At 40.0% G+C, this 14987-nt stretch overlaps 3 protein-coding genes across 4 annotated transcripts in view; all 3 read left to right on the top strand.

Moving 5' to 3' along the window:
• The window catches only part of LOC140680126 (uncharacterized), a 12946-nt gene extending 9907 nt beyond the window's left edge, over positions 1 to 3039 (top strand). Inside the window, exons 3-4 of one of the 2 annotated variants that reach the window (XM_072916490.1) lie at positions 1750 to 1823; positions 1884 to 3039. In XM_072916490.1, the coding sequence (XP_072772591.1) occupies positions 1750 to 1823; positions 1884 to 2960 (1151 nt within the window). In that variant the 3' untranslated portion in view covers positions 2961 to 3039. Of the gene's footprint in view, positions 1 to 1749 lie in introns of both variants that reach the window. The other variant, XM_072916489.1, reaches the window with a different exon arrangement.
• The window catches only part of LOC140680121 (uncharacterized), a 1112395-nt gene that overhangs the window by 788453 nt on the left and 308955 nt on the right, over positions 1 to 14987 (top strand). The window lies entirely within an intron of this gene.
• LOC133570551 (uncharacterized) overlaps positions 7068 to 14987 on the top strand; it is a 270169-nt gene continuing 262249 nt past the window's right edge. The window contains exon 1 of the mRNA XM_072916476.1: positions 7068 to 7486. Coding sequence (XP_072772577.1) covers positions 7300 to 7486 — 187 coding nt within the window. The 5' untranslated portion in view covers positions 7068 to 7299. The remainder of the gene's footprint in view (positions 7487 to 14987) is intronic.

Genomic DNA, 14987 nt, shown 5'->3' with positions numbered 1-14987 from the left:
GCATGTTCACCACTGTGTTACATCACCTTTTCTTTTAACAACACTCAGTAAACTATTGGGAACTGAGGAAACTAATTGTTGAAGCTTTGAAAGTGGAATTCTTTCCCATTCTTGTTTTATGTAGAGCTTCAGTCGTTCAACAGTCCGGGGTCTCCACTGTCGTATTTTAGGCTTCATAATGCACCACACATTTTCAATGGGAGACAGGTCTAGACTGGAGGCGGGCCAGGAAAGTACCCGCACTCTTTTTTTACAAAGCCACGCTGTTGTAACACGTGCTGAATGTGGCTTGGCATTGTCTTGCTGAAAGAAGCAGGGGCGTCCATGAAAAAGACGACGCTTAGATGGCAGCATATGTTGTTCCAAAACCTGTATGTACCTTTCAGCATTAATGGTGCCTTCACATATGTGTAAGTTACCCATGTCTTGGGCACTAATGCACCCCCATACCATCACACATGCCGGCTTTTCAACTTTGCGTCGATAACAGTCTGGATGGTTCGCTTCCCCTTTGGTCCGGATGACACGATGTCGAATATTTCCAAAAACTATTTGAAATGTGGACTCATCAGACCACAGAACACTTTTCCACTTTGCATGAGTCCATCTAAGATGAGCTCAGGCCCAGAGAAGCCGGCGCCGTTTCTGGATGTTGTTGATAATTGGCTTTCGCTTTGCATAGTCGAGCTTTAACTTGCACTTACAGATGTAGCGACCAACTGTATTTAGTGACAGTGGTTTTCTGAAGTGTTCCTGAGCCCATGTGGTGATATCCTTTAGAGATTGATGTCGGTTTTTGATGCAGTGCCGTCTGAGGGATCGAAGGTCACGGTCATTCAATGTTGGTTTCCGGCCATGCCGTTTACGTGGAGTGATTTATCCAGATTCTCTGAACCATTTGATGATATTATGGAGTGTAGATGTTGAAATCCCTAAATTTCTTGCAATTGCACTTTGAGAAATGTTGTTCTTAAACTGTTTGACTATTTGCTCACGCAGTTGTGGACAAAGGGGTGTATCTCGCCCCATCCTTTCTTGTGAAAGACTGAGCATTTTTTTGGAAGCTGTTTTTATACCCAATCATGGCACCCACCTGTTCCCAATTAGCCTGCACACCTGTGGGATGTTCCAAATAAGTGTTTGATGAGCATTCCTCAACTTTATCAGTATTTATTGCCACCTTTCCCAACTTCTTTGTCACGTGTTGCTGGCATCAAATTCTAAAGTTAATGATTATTTACAAAAAAAAGAATATGTTTATGAGTTTGAACATCAAATATGTTGTCTTTGTAGCATATTCAACTGAATATGGGTTGAAAATGATTTGCAAATCATTGTATTCCGTTTATATTTACATCTAACAATTTCCCAACTCATTTGGAAACAGGGTTTGTATATATATATATATATATATAGATATATATATATATATATTCACTACAATAGTCTAACAGCTGCTGATGGTGAGGCAAGCAAGGTTTACTGTTCAAAGAAATGTAGCAATAGGCAACATTGAAACACAGTGTAAGAATACACTTCCAGGTCAGCGGTAACTATGACACGTGCATTTTCTTTCGCGCATGCGTACTAGGTCGCTTGGTGCTGGAGGGGAGAGGGGTTCTTAAACGGTGGCATTGTGTTTGTGCTGACAAGGATACGGCTAGATGGGATAAAGCCTGGATAACCTTAGTGTGACTGAGTAAAGCTGGACGTTTCTAAAGCATGTGTTTGTCTTCTCGTGTCCTGCAGACCTCAATGAAGAACATTATCTCCATCAGCAGGAGGAGGAACCACAGCCCCTCCACATTAAAGAGGAAGAAGAGGTACCAAAGCTCCAACACATTAAAGATCCACAGCCCCCCCACATTAAAGAGGAAGAAGAGGTACCACAGCTCCAACACATTAAGGAGGAAACAGAGGATCCACAGCCCCCCCACATTAAAGAGGAAGAGGAAGAACACAGCATCAGTCAGGAGGGAGATCATCTTGAAGGACTGGTGGAGTTCCCAGTGACTGGTGTCCCTGTGAAGAGTGAAGATGATGAGGTCAAAGGTGAAAGTGAGGAGAAGAGAGAGGCGGAGCCTCCAAGCAGCAGCTCAACACAACACATGACAACAGAAGCTGATGGAGACCACTGTGGAGGATCACAAGCAGACAAGATCTTAGCTCCACTATCAGATAGTGAGGACACAACGTCACACTCTCCTGACACTGATGATGAAGACTCTAAAGATGATGCAACATGTCACACTGACAACACTCACTTGAAGTGTTCTCACTGTCACAAAACTTTTAAATATCCTAGTAAATTGAAAAGACACATGAGAACACACACTGGAGAAAAACCTTTTTCTTGTTCAGTGTGTGGTGTATTTTTTGCACAGGGTGTAAGTTTGAAAAAACACATGAGAAGACACACTGGAGTTAAATGTTCCTGTTCAGTGTGTGGAACAGGTTTTGTACACAAGGACAACTTGAAAAGACACATGAGAACACACACTGGAGAAAAACCTTTTTCTTGTTCAATCTGTGGCTTATCTTTTACTAGGAAGGACAGTTTGAAAGATCACTCAAGAACACACACTGGAGAAAAACCTTTTTCTTGTTCAGTGTGTGGTGTAGTTTTTGCACAGAGCGTAAGTTTGAAACAACACATGAGAGGACACACTGGAGTTACATTTTCCTGTTCAGTGTGTGGAACAGGTTTTGTACACAAGGACAACTTGAAAAGACACATGAGAATACACACTGGAGAAAAACCTTTTTCTTGTTCAATCTGTGGCTTATCTTTTACAAGGAAGGCCGGTTTGAAAGATCACAAGTGTGCTGGTGAGAACAGCAGCAGTAAAATAAAAAAGTGCTCTGCAGACCTCCACCAGGCCAAATCTCCCAGTAGTAAAGAATCCTTCAAAAGAAAGCAGAATCCAAAAATGATGATCAGGATCAACACCAAAATCTAATCACTTGTTCCTTATCCCATTTCTGACATGTCCTGAAAGTTTCATTAACATCTGACTATACTTTTTTTTTTTTTTTATTCCAACTAAATGACAATCAAACAAACCCCAAATCACTTTTAGTTACTTTTCAATTACTTCAATAGCAAACATGTAAATATGTTTCTTAGTTACACATCCTGGAAAACAACATCCACACAACAGTTTATATTTATTATCCATTCTTACTAATATTTTTAATTGTGTACTAACACATCACTTTGTACTTCTGCTAACATTTAAGAAGTGATGATGATGATATGGTTCAGTGTGCCCTTTCACAGGCTTGCTGTCTCCAAAACAAGTCTCCACCATGGTGGTGCCAGCCGTCATACTACTTGTACAATATAATTATGCACACCTTTTGTAAGATAGACATTTTTGTTTGTACTAGCAGATTCAAACCAGCGCTGTATCCTTTGCATGTGACCTTGTAGAATAAAATGTCTGTTTTTTAGGACTAATGGTCTGATTCTTTGTGGTGTTTTAACAAAAATAAAAGTCTATTCTTTCAATTGGTGCCTTGACCCAGATTGGCTGACACTGAGGACTCGAAATGTGATATTTTGCAAGAAGATCTAGGCCCCTGTTGTATTCAGATTTATTGATAAAGACTTTAAGCACAGATGCCTCGAAGGGCTGCATGACCCACAAGAACATCACTGGTCTGATGTCATGTCTCACAACGGTCGTTAATGACTTGGAGATGGTCCTCCTTGTGAGTCATGAAGCGCATTGTCATCAGCGAAAGAGCCTTGAAAATGATTTTTTCTTGTGTCTTTGCAGCAAAACATCTCAGATCAAACACGGATCCGTCTTGTTATCTGAAGTAGACGCCCTTGACAGCATGGGGGATGATTTACATGAAGAAGAGGTTGACGGTTGACACCATTACTGATCCCAAAGCTGCCAGTATAGTCCCCGTTTGAGAGAACCTGACCAATCATGTCATCGTGAGAGAGACTTATCATTATTGTGAACTTTTCTGGGCCACCCAATTTTGCCAACATAGACCAGAGTGCTTCACGATTCACCGTGTCAAAATCCTTGGTTAGTTCAACAAAGACCTACAGGTCCATCTGTTACTCAATACACTTTTCTGGGAGTTGGCATATCGCAAATACCAGGTCAACAGTGCTTCTGCCCGGACAGAAACCACATTGTGATTCTCATGAATGCCATCTGTTAGTCTATTTTAGCAGGACACAAGCTTGAATCTTTCCATCGATAGAGAGAAGCGATATACCTCTGTAGTTACCACAGTCTGAATTTCTGTCATTTTTTAAACATAATATGACAATGGTGGCATCTCCAAGGTCAGGCTACGTATCTCCTTTGTCCCAAATGGTCAACAGGATGTTGTGAAATTCCTTGAAGGCTGTGGGTCCTAAGGCTTTGTACACTTCAGCAGGTATACCATTCTGAAGTGCTGCTTTACCACAGCGTGTCTGGTCCATGGCAGTTCTCACTTTCCCCCGGTAGGAGGGAGGTACAGGCACACCTTAGTTGGCTTCTGTGGTATCTGTTGTAATGCCTCTTGGTCAACAGAAGGTGGTCTGTTGAGGAACTGACTAAAGATTTCTTCCCAACGCCCACTGATCCAAGATTTGCTCTTTAATTTGGTGGATGCATCAACAGAGAGAGGGTATGCAGTTTCCCCTTTGGCTGGACCGAAGATGACTTTGAGACGGCTGAAGAGCATTTTGAAATAGATAGAGTCTGCGTAACGCTGGATTTCCTCAGCTTTTGACTCCCACCAAATGTATTGCATAGAGCAAAGCTCTCTTTGGACTTTGGCTTGACAGTCTTTGAATCTGTCATGTTGGGATCCACAGGTCAATATAGGCCCTTCTTTTTTCATCAAATTGCGCCTGTACAGCCATGTTGTACTGATCAAACAAGTCTTGATTAATTATCTGCTTCTTGCCAAACACAGCTTGTGCAGTCGCTGTTACTACGTCCCTGAAGTGGGTCCATTTGTCTGGTGTACTGCCTGTAAGGGGTCCTTTTGAATCCAATTCTGGGTCCAAGCTGGTGGGAGAGGGAAGTTTGGCTGTATTAAATGATGCTTTAATAACCCATGCCTATACTTTTATGTGGTACTCATTGGGTTAAATCCAGAACCTTGGTTTTTAGTTTTCCTGCCATCTTATGTGTCTTAAACAAAGTTCCTTGAATCTTTCAACTCCCCCAGCCGGATACTCACCAGAACCCCCTTAGTCCAGTACATCACCCTGGTCTTGCAGCAACTCCACTGGCTCCTCGTCAAAGACCGTAGCCAATTTAAGATCATTCTTACTTTCAAGATTATCCACAACCTCGCCCCGTCATATCTTCATATCTTTGGAACTTTAAAAGTATTTGAAAACATGACGTCTTTGAAGGACAAACTTTTAAATACTTTTTGGGAGTTGCTTGTAGATGTGCAACATGTAGAAGTAAGACCTATGCTGACCTGCATGTATCAAATAAAGTAGAGGAATTTAATACAGTTATTTCTGTCAGGAGCTGGAATGCAGCTTATCGACGTGACCCCAAGGATGCAGAGAAAATACTCACATGGAGGGGAGGAAAGAACAGAAAACTCAACCACAATAGGAGTGAAGAAAAACAAAAGAAGGCGAGTGCAGAAGTAAATGCACAAGAGACGGAACTAATTTTGTACCGGAAACATCACACGTACGCGAAGCAATGATCCAACGCTGTCTGGTTGACAATCTGGACTGAAATAGGAGACTGATTGCCAACATAGTACAGGTGTGTCCCGTTTGCATATCAGGCAGCTGGTGTGGAAGCCTGTGAACAGCACGAGGAAGTGAAAAACACCAAATATGTGCACATGGCAGGAACTTATATACCACATACAGATAACAAGCAAACTTACGTCTAAAACAGTTACAAAGATGTAACAATTTCCTCACTTTCGGACGAAGATATCAACCGCTATTCTCTCTGGTTGGTGGAACCAATCAGATGTTAGGACCCGCCCACTGACTTTGATGGCTGAGTTTGAAAGATAAAATACATTTATGTATTTAAATCCATTTGTAATGAATTATCACATTTAAGTAATTATTTAAAGATGTATTTATTTGTTTAATTTTGTCCCATTTGACCCTCCATATTTTTGGAACAGCAAGACTTCCACAGTATGGACTCATTTAGCCTTTTCAAATCAAGAACACACTTATTCCAGAATGCTTATTCACTTTCATTTCAGCTATTTCTAGTTTCTTGTCTAAACTGACGTTTTATGTTTTATATTGTTCAATGTTGTAATGTTTGTATCATCTCTAGAAAGGCACCTTATAAATAACATTGATTATTATTATTCATATTATTCTTAAACAGAGGATTTGGTCCTTTCACATCATCTACAACCTTGTTTTTCTTCCTGAGAACTTATAAAAAAAACCTAAATGGCGGAGATTTACTCATTTTTTGTCATGTTTATTTTCATAGCTTCTTTCGAGCCAAACAAAGGAAATAATATTATTTTGCCAGAGCACATTTGTATCACTACTAGAGGTATTTTGTCAAAATAAAGGATTTTGCGTTTTATTAATATGAGCAGCAACATTTCAATGGTACTATATGTAGGACTTTACAATACTGTACTGCCATCTACTGGTGACTTTTGGCTACCGCACGATAAATTGACGTGTCGGCGAGAGGCAGTAGCTTAGTTTCACTTTCACTATGCCTTTTACCTCATTGTCATCAGAATAAAACACGGGACCAAAATGTATCGTTTTATTGGTGAATAATATAACAATATATACATAATTTTAGTTATTGAAACAATTACTACAAAATAAAAAAAATAATCATTTTATTACAAACAACAATTTTAACAAAGTCAATAATGCAAAATAAATGTAGAAAATCAAAAAGTGATCACGCTCCTGATTTACTACAAAGCTTTGAGTCTTCTGCGCATGACACATCTCGCGAGAGCAGAGCAGTCAGAGACGAGAGCAGAACCGTCTTGTAACGTCAAGCGTGCCAACTGTCGTGAAAGCACATTGACGCAGAAAGAAGCCTGAAGGACGCTAATAAGTCAGTCTTATTATTTGTTCTCCAGTTTGAAATATTTACGTCGTATAAAATACATCTTTGAGTCTTTATTTTAAGGATAAAATCGTCTCGATGTGCTACAAGCACTTTGCTGCTTCTCGTGCTCGTTTATTGTTAGTTAGCTTAGCTCGCTAGTTAGCTTAGCTTGTTAGCTGCTAACAGAAGTTATCAACACATCGCTAAGTAGAGATCAAGTGTGAGAGTAAAGTGTTGTGATTGTGTGAAAATGTCTACATTACACATGTTGAGAGCGTTGGTGGATCAGCGACTAACTGCTGCCGTTGAAGAAATATTTGTAGTGTTAGAAAGAACGATAGCAGAATACGAGGCGGAACTTTCTAGAACAAAGGAGGAGAACAATCGACTACTGGACGCTGTTTTCAAGAAACATCAAGTTGTGTTACACAGAACAGGTTTGTTGACTTCTTACTCTCACGTGTTTACTAACTTAATATATGATTAATAACACCTTTCTTCAATAGATGGTCAATCAGTGGTCTAGTGGTTAGAGTGTCCGCCCTGAGATGGTTAGGTTGTGAGTTCAAACCCCGGCCGAGTCATACCAAAGACTATAAAAATGTGAGCCATTACCTCCCTGCTTGGCACTCAGCATTAAGGGTTGGAATTTGGGGTTAAATCACCAAAAATGATTCCCGGGCGCGGCCACCGCTGCTGCTCACTGCTCCCCTCACCTCCCAGGGGATGATCAAGGGTGATGGGTCAAATGCAGAGAATATTTTGCCACACCTACTGTGTGTGTGACAATCATTGGTACTTTAATTTCAACTTAATAGGAAGATGGTTTGTCTTGTGGAGATGATGCAATGCTTTCATTTAGATTCTTCATGAAAACGAGACAGTTTGAGGTTGATGTTCCTCTCAGTTTGTAACAATGTGTGATTGTTTTTGAAGGAGTTATGAGGAGTTTGCATAAGAAAGGCTACACTTTCATCACGGTACACATTCACTGCTCAGTGTTTCCCCCAGAAAATGTGTTAGTTAAGGTGGTGGGAGGGGGCGTCTCCCGGGATAGGCGGCCTGTCGCCACCATCACGTCTCCACCTCATCGCTGCCACCACAGCCTGGGGGGGCAATAGACTACAGACTCTGAAAACATTGAACACATTGTTTATTAAAAAATAACCAAATAACAATATATTATAATAAATAAAAATATTAGAGAAATAAAGAAGCCTACAATTTTTGGTTGTGTTTTCCGCTCCATTTGCAGAATGGCGATATACGATATAAATCTCCATATTTTTTCCGTAAAGTACAAACAAAACACAAAACAATCCTAGTTACCTGAGATACTAAGTATGTCATTATTAGTAAGTCAATATTTTGACTTAGTAATTTGATGTTAGTTTGTCTAAATTGTCAGACGATGTCTTCTCTGATGTCTCCATCATGTCCAGAAGTCTCTTCTTTATCTGGACGTCGTCTTCTACTGCATTCAGCAACTTTGTCTCCATTGGAAGTTTTCCTTTTAGTCTGTCATGCTTGTGGCTGTCGAGTTTTGCCTAGTGAAAAAAAAAAAATTATGAGGATTTTTACTAAATAATAAATGGGTTATACTTTTATAGCGCTTTTCTATCTTCAAGGTACTCAAAGCGCTTTGACAGTATTTCCACATTTACCAATTCACACACACATTCACACACTGATGGAGGGAGCTGCCATGCAAGGCGCTAACCAGCACCCATCAGGAGCAAGGGGTGAAGTGTCTTGCCAAAATGACATTCAATAATCATGAATACATTATTTGGAATGAACCCACTTTAGCACAGGTGTAAGATAGTGACATGTTATTTACAACATGTCAAATGGCCGTCAACATCGTCAGGAAACAATGTGTGTCAATAAAACACTTTGAGGTATTTTAATTTTGACAGAAAAAAAAAATATTTAATGCAACTGCAGTTTTACTTAACTCAATATTATTTATTACAAGAAACTACTCAAAGCATTTTTAATACAAGCCTAATTAAATACATGTAAAACAGCTGAACTTTAATATATGCTTGCCATCTTGACTTCTGATTCCAAAGCAAGTATTTTTGTCACACTGTTGTCAAACAATGATCATATTCAAACAAATATGATTCCACATTGTTGAAAGTGGTCATCTGAGAGCATTTGGAATTGCAGTGCAGTTCATATAAAAATGTTTTGATGCCACATCTATCTGCCGTTTAACAATATTACTTACTAGCAATGAAGTTAGCGCCCACATACCTGAAGTAGAGCTCTTCTCTCTTTCACCACAGAAGATTGTGGATAGTTCCTATTGGAACCTTGCCGCTCTTGTACATCATTGGGCATATCTTTGTCTGTGACCAGGCTGTCAAGGGTCAATGGAGAATCCCAACTCCTGTGAGAGCTTGTGTCAATATCTGATGTTTCTATTCCAAATGGAATGGATGTAGTTGATGGAGAACCGCCCCAGGTCTGCTGGCATAGTTGGAAGTTCAGCAAAACAACTCTAGCGTAACCACTTCTTTCACCTGCGTCCACTGCTTGTCTGTACTTTCCACAAATCACTTTCAGTTTAGTGTCGATAGTTGTTTTTGTCATGTCCTCTTTCCGATGAGGAAATTCCTCAGATGTCCCTCCAAGTCCGTACCGTTCCAAAATAGGGTAAGAATGTAACCAGACTTGGACTGGCAAGTTTACCAGTCAACACTATGTTGAGTTGTGTTAACTTTAAGCTCCAAGACGATGCTTAAAAGTAGCTCTACTTCTCTGTCAGTCCACATATATAATTCTTTGTTGCCGTGACCCGCCATTTTTTCTATATGCCGCCTCCAGAAATGACGTTTTGGATGTTTCTGATTGGCTAAAATGGTCTTAAGTCCTAGGCTACAGCGCCCCCAGTATTTTGGCATGTGTATGACACTCAGTGTATGCGTTTGCTTGGGGACAGTAATAGTTTCTTTAAATGCTCACGTGTGGCTGGAGATCCTGTTAAGATGTTAGTTTAGGCGGTGGCTCTTTGTTGTTAAGGCGGTCGCCTTAACAACAAAACGCTGCGGGAAACCCTGCTGCTACAAGAAAGCCTGAGATGGTTTCAGTTAAAATATTTTTTAACTCACATTACTATGTAGAAATTAGCATTTAAAATACAAATATACGGCAAGAAAATAAATGAAAATATAATTTACAATAAACAAAAGGCGTTGTATAGTCCCAGTTACGAGTAGCCGGTACCTGTAATGTATTCTCTTTTTGATAGGGAGTTCCACATTTTGGTGGGATAGCAGGAAAATGATTTAAAATTTTTTTCGGAGAAATCTGGGTTGAATGTGATTTGTACAACTACCTCTGGGTAGTTGCAATACATGGTGATTTTAGTGGTATGGTGTATCTTGTACACCATATCAACTGCAAGAAGCTGTACTCTGAAATGGTTGGTGGAAATGTGAGCCCGAGATGGACGGTTGAGTAGAAGCCCAATCATTTTGTTTTGGCTGTCTGGAGTTTGTTTTTCAGGGCTTTTAAGGCATCACGGTACCAAACATGAACTCTGTAGTCAAAGTGGGGTTAAATGAGTGCTTGTGTTAGTCTTAAGTGTATTTCTACCCACCAGCGGGGTGATCCTACTATGTAAGAACTAGGGATGTACGGTATACCAGCATTCGTATAGTACCACGATACTAATGAATCCTATTTGGTACTATACCGCCTGTAAAATATACTACTTCTATGATTATATCAATACTTTTTGGCATCACAACATCTTCTTTTGTTTAAAAAATATATATTATGTTTATAAAGTCAGTAAATATGTCACTGGACACATGAGGACTTTGAATATGACCAATGTATGATCCTGTAACTACTTGGTATCAGATTGATACTCAAATTTGTGGTATCATCCAAAACTAATGTGATGTATCAAACAACAGAAGATAAAGTGATTATTACATTTTAACAGAAGTGTAGATAGCACATGTTAAAACAGAAAATAAGCAGATATTAACAGTAAATGAAGAAGTAGATTAATAATACATTTTCTACCACTTGTCCTTAATAATGTAGACAAAATAGTAGGTAGATAAATGACACAATATGTTACTGCATACGTCAGCAGACTAAAATAGGAGCCTTTGTTTGTTTACTTACTACTAAAAGACAAGTTGTCTAGTATGTTCACTATTTTATTTAAGGACAAACTTTCAATAAGAAACTTATGTTTAATGTACCCTAAGATTTTTTTGTTAAAATGAAGCCATTAATGCACTTTTTGTGGTCCTTTCTATTTAGAAAAGTATCAAAAAGTACCGAAAAGTATCGAAATACATTTTGGTACAGGTCCCGGTACCAAAATATTGGTATCAGGACAACACTAGTAAGAACAGAATTCGTCAGTTGATTATTTGACTGCCTTAGTAGTAATTTTTTCACTGGAGAGATTAGTCTCTACGATGCAGCCAAAATAGGTACCGTATTTTCCGCACTGTAAGGCTGACCTAAAAACCTCCAATTTCCTTAAAAGCTAACAGTGCGCCCTATAATCCGGTGCGCTTTATATATGGACCAATATTGAGCCACAACAGGTCTCGCAACTACGGTAAGAAGCTGCTGACTTCATTTTCCCCCGTAGAAGAAGTAGTGTGCTACGGCTGCTTACCGTAGAAGAAGAAGCGCTTCTTTTTCTACGGGGGGAAATGAAGTCTGCGGCTGCTTACCGTAGAAGAAGAAGAAAAATGGCTCCTATTAAGAGACACACTTACGACACAGAGTTCAAACTCAAGGCGATCAGTCACGCAGTAGAACACGGGAATAGAGCAGCAGCGAGAGAATTTAACATAAACGAATCAATGGTGCGTAAGAGGAGTAAGCAACATGATGACCTGCGCCAAGTAAAGAAGACTAAACAGAGTTTCCGAGGGAACAAAGCGAGATGGCTACAGTTGGAGGACAAAGTCGAACAGTGAGTTGTTGAACAGAGAGCAGCAAGTAGAAGTGTCAGTACAATCACTATTTGTTTTGTTGACATTCCCTTTAGCGCAGCTCCATCTAATGGATGCATAACGTAACCCCAGCCTCTACTGTAGCGTCTATTCTATGCGCCTTATAATGCGGTGCGCCTTATATATGAACAACGTTTTAAAATAGGCAATTCATTGAAGGTGCGCCTTATAATCCGGTGCGCCTTATAGTGCGGAAAATACGGTAATCTCATTTTTGTTTGTTATAATATTGTCACCCACTTTGACTGTGAAGTTATCTACTTTTCTGAGGTTAGGAATTGACCCAAAAACCTGTGTACTTGCAAGTACCAGGCGAGTCTTAATGTGCCAGTTTGTCATTGATAGCCTTGCTAGTCTAGGTTTTAAGGATTGTAGCTTCACTTGTTTTGTGGTCATAAGCCTCAGTTCTATGTTCTTTATGGGTACAGAAAATGATGGAATGATCACTTAAGCCGCATACAGTAGTTCCACTTGTGGTGATCTTAGACTGGTCAGAAGTAACAACGAGGTCTATGAAGGTTTAAAAGGACTCACTCACCCTGGTAGTTTGCTTAATGAGCTAAATGAGACAATGTTGGTGACACAGCTTAGTGAAGGTTTTAAAAATGGGTGCATCCTTTCGGGACATATCTGTGTTCCAGTCCCCAAGAAGATGTAAACCTGTATCAACATCCATCGGGCCATCCATTTTCTACTGCTTGTCCCGTTCGGGGTGCTAGTGCCTATCTCAGTTGCATTCGGGCGGAAGGCGGGGTACACCCTGGACAAGTTGCCCCCTCATCACAGGGCCAACACAGATAGACAGACAACATTCACACACTAGGGACCATTTAGTGTTGCCAATCAGCCTATCCCCAGGTGTATGTCTTTGGAGGTGGGAGGGGCCTATCCTCAGGTGCATGTCTTTGGAGGTGGGAGGAAGCCGGAGTACCCGGAGGGAACCCAAGAAGTCACGGGTAGAACATGCAAACTCCACACAGAAAGATCCCGAGCCCAGGACCTTTGTATTGTGAGGCACACGCACTAACCCCTGTTCCACTGTGCTGCCCCCTGCATCAACATGTTTACACAAAACTCACACACTCACCAAAAAACATTTTATACTGTAATCAAATCTAATTATTTCACTTCCTGATTCTGACTTACATGCAACAATAAGTGAAAGTAAACATTTATTTTCAGTTACCAAAGTAGTCAACGCTTTAAATTAATTAAAAGAGCATAAAGGTGACTGGCTTTCCTTCAGCATGTCGTAGATGGTCTCCAATTCCTAAAGAGGAATTGTTGATGGAGATACCCCATAAAAACACCACATAGTAAAACATGTTTTGGTAAAAGTTCCTTTTGGCCCAGCCAACAAAATGACCACAAAGAAGTATTTTGCATGATGACAAAAACATACAATTTAAGTGATTTTGGAATTAGATTTTTTTATTTCCATGATATTGAAGTGATGGTAATGACTATGTCATTACAAGATTGTGGTTAAGTTTAGAGATAAAGTTTAGGTGTCATAGACCGTATACACAATAAAATATTTACACATCAGTGAGTGTAAAGTTAAGAATGCCTCAATCAATGCTGCCTCGTACTTATAAAAACTTTTCAAATTGCCCCCCATCAAATTTCCAAGTCTGTTTTTGTTCTCACTGTGCCACTTTTGAATTCATTTTAGGTAAAAAGGAGGTATTTCCCGTGTTTTTATTGGTTGTTTTGCTACACACTTTTAACGGAAGAACACAAATAATGTCATTGTGTTAACAGTGTCAGTCAAAACTACAAACCCTGTTTCCATATGAGTTGGGAAATTGTGTTAGATGTAAATATAAACGGAATACAATGATTTGCAAATCTTTTTCAACCCATATTCAGTTGAATATGCTACAAAGACAAGATATTTGATGTTCAAACTCATAAACTTTATTTTTTTTTTGTGCAAATAATAATTAACTTAGAATTTCATGGCTGCAACACGTGCCAAAGTAGATGGGAAAGGGCATGTTCACCACTGTGTTACATGGCTTTTCCTTTTAACAACACTCAGTAAACGTTTGGGAACTGAGGAGACACATTTTTTAAGCTTCTCAGGTGGAATTCTTTCCTATTCTTGCTTGATGTACAGCTTAAGTTGTTCAACAGTCCGGGGGTCTCCGTTGTGCTATTTTAGGCTTCATAATGCGCCACACATTTTCAATGGGAGACAGGTCTGGACTACAGGCAGGCCAGTCTAGTACCCGCACTCTTACTATGAAGCCACGTTGATATAACACGTTGCTTGGCATTGTCTTGCTGAAATAAGCAGGGGCGTCCATGGTAACGTTGCTTGGATGGCAACATATGTTGCTCCAAAACCTGTATGTACCTTTCAGCATTAATGGCGCCTTCACAGATGTGTAAGTTACCCATGTCTTGGGCACTAATACACCCCCCTACCATCACAGATGCTGGCTTTTCAACTTTGCGCCTATAACAATCCGGATGGTTATTTTCCTCTTTGGTCTGGAGGACACGACGTCCACAGTTTCCAAAAACAATTTTAAATGTGGACTCGTCATACCACAGAACACTTTTCCACTTTGTATCAGTCCATCTTAGATGAGCTCAGGCCCAGCGAAGCCAACGATGTTTCTGGGTGTTGTTGATAAACGGTTTTCGCCTTGCATAGGAGAGTTTTAACTTGCACTTACAGATGTAGCGACCAACTGTAGTTACTGACAGTGGGTTTCTGAAGTGTTCCTGAGCCCATGTGGTGATATCCTTTACACACTGATGTCACTTGTTGATGCAGTACAGCCTGAGGGATCGAAGGTCACAGGCTTAGCTGCTTACGTGCAGTGATTTCTCCAGATTCTCTGAACACTTTGATGATATTACGGACCGTAGATGGTGAAATCCCTAAATTCCTTGCAATAGCTGGTTGAGAAAAGTTTTTCTTAAA

This window comes from Nerophis lumbriciformis, linkage group LG28 (genome assembly GCF_033978685.3).
Source record: "Nerophis lumbriciformis linkage group LG28, RoL_Nlum_v2.1, whole genome shotgun sequence".
Classification (NCBI taxonomy): Eukaryota; Metazoa; Chordata; class Actinopteri; order Syngnathiformes; family Syngnathidae; genus Nerophis; species Nerophis lumbriciformis.
This window is presented reverse-complemented; position numbering and strand designations above follow the sequence as displayed.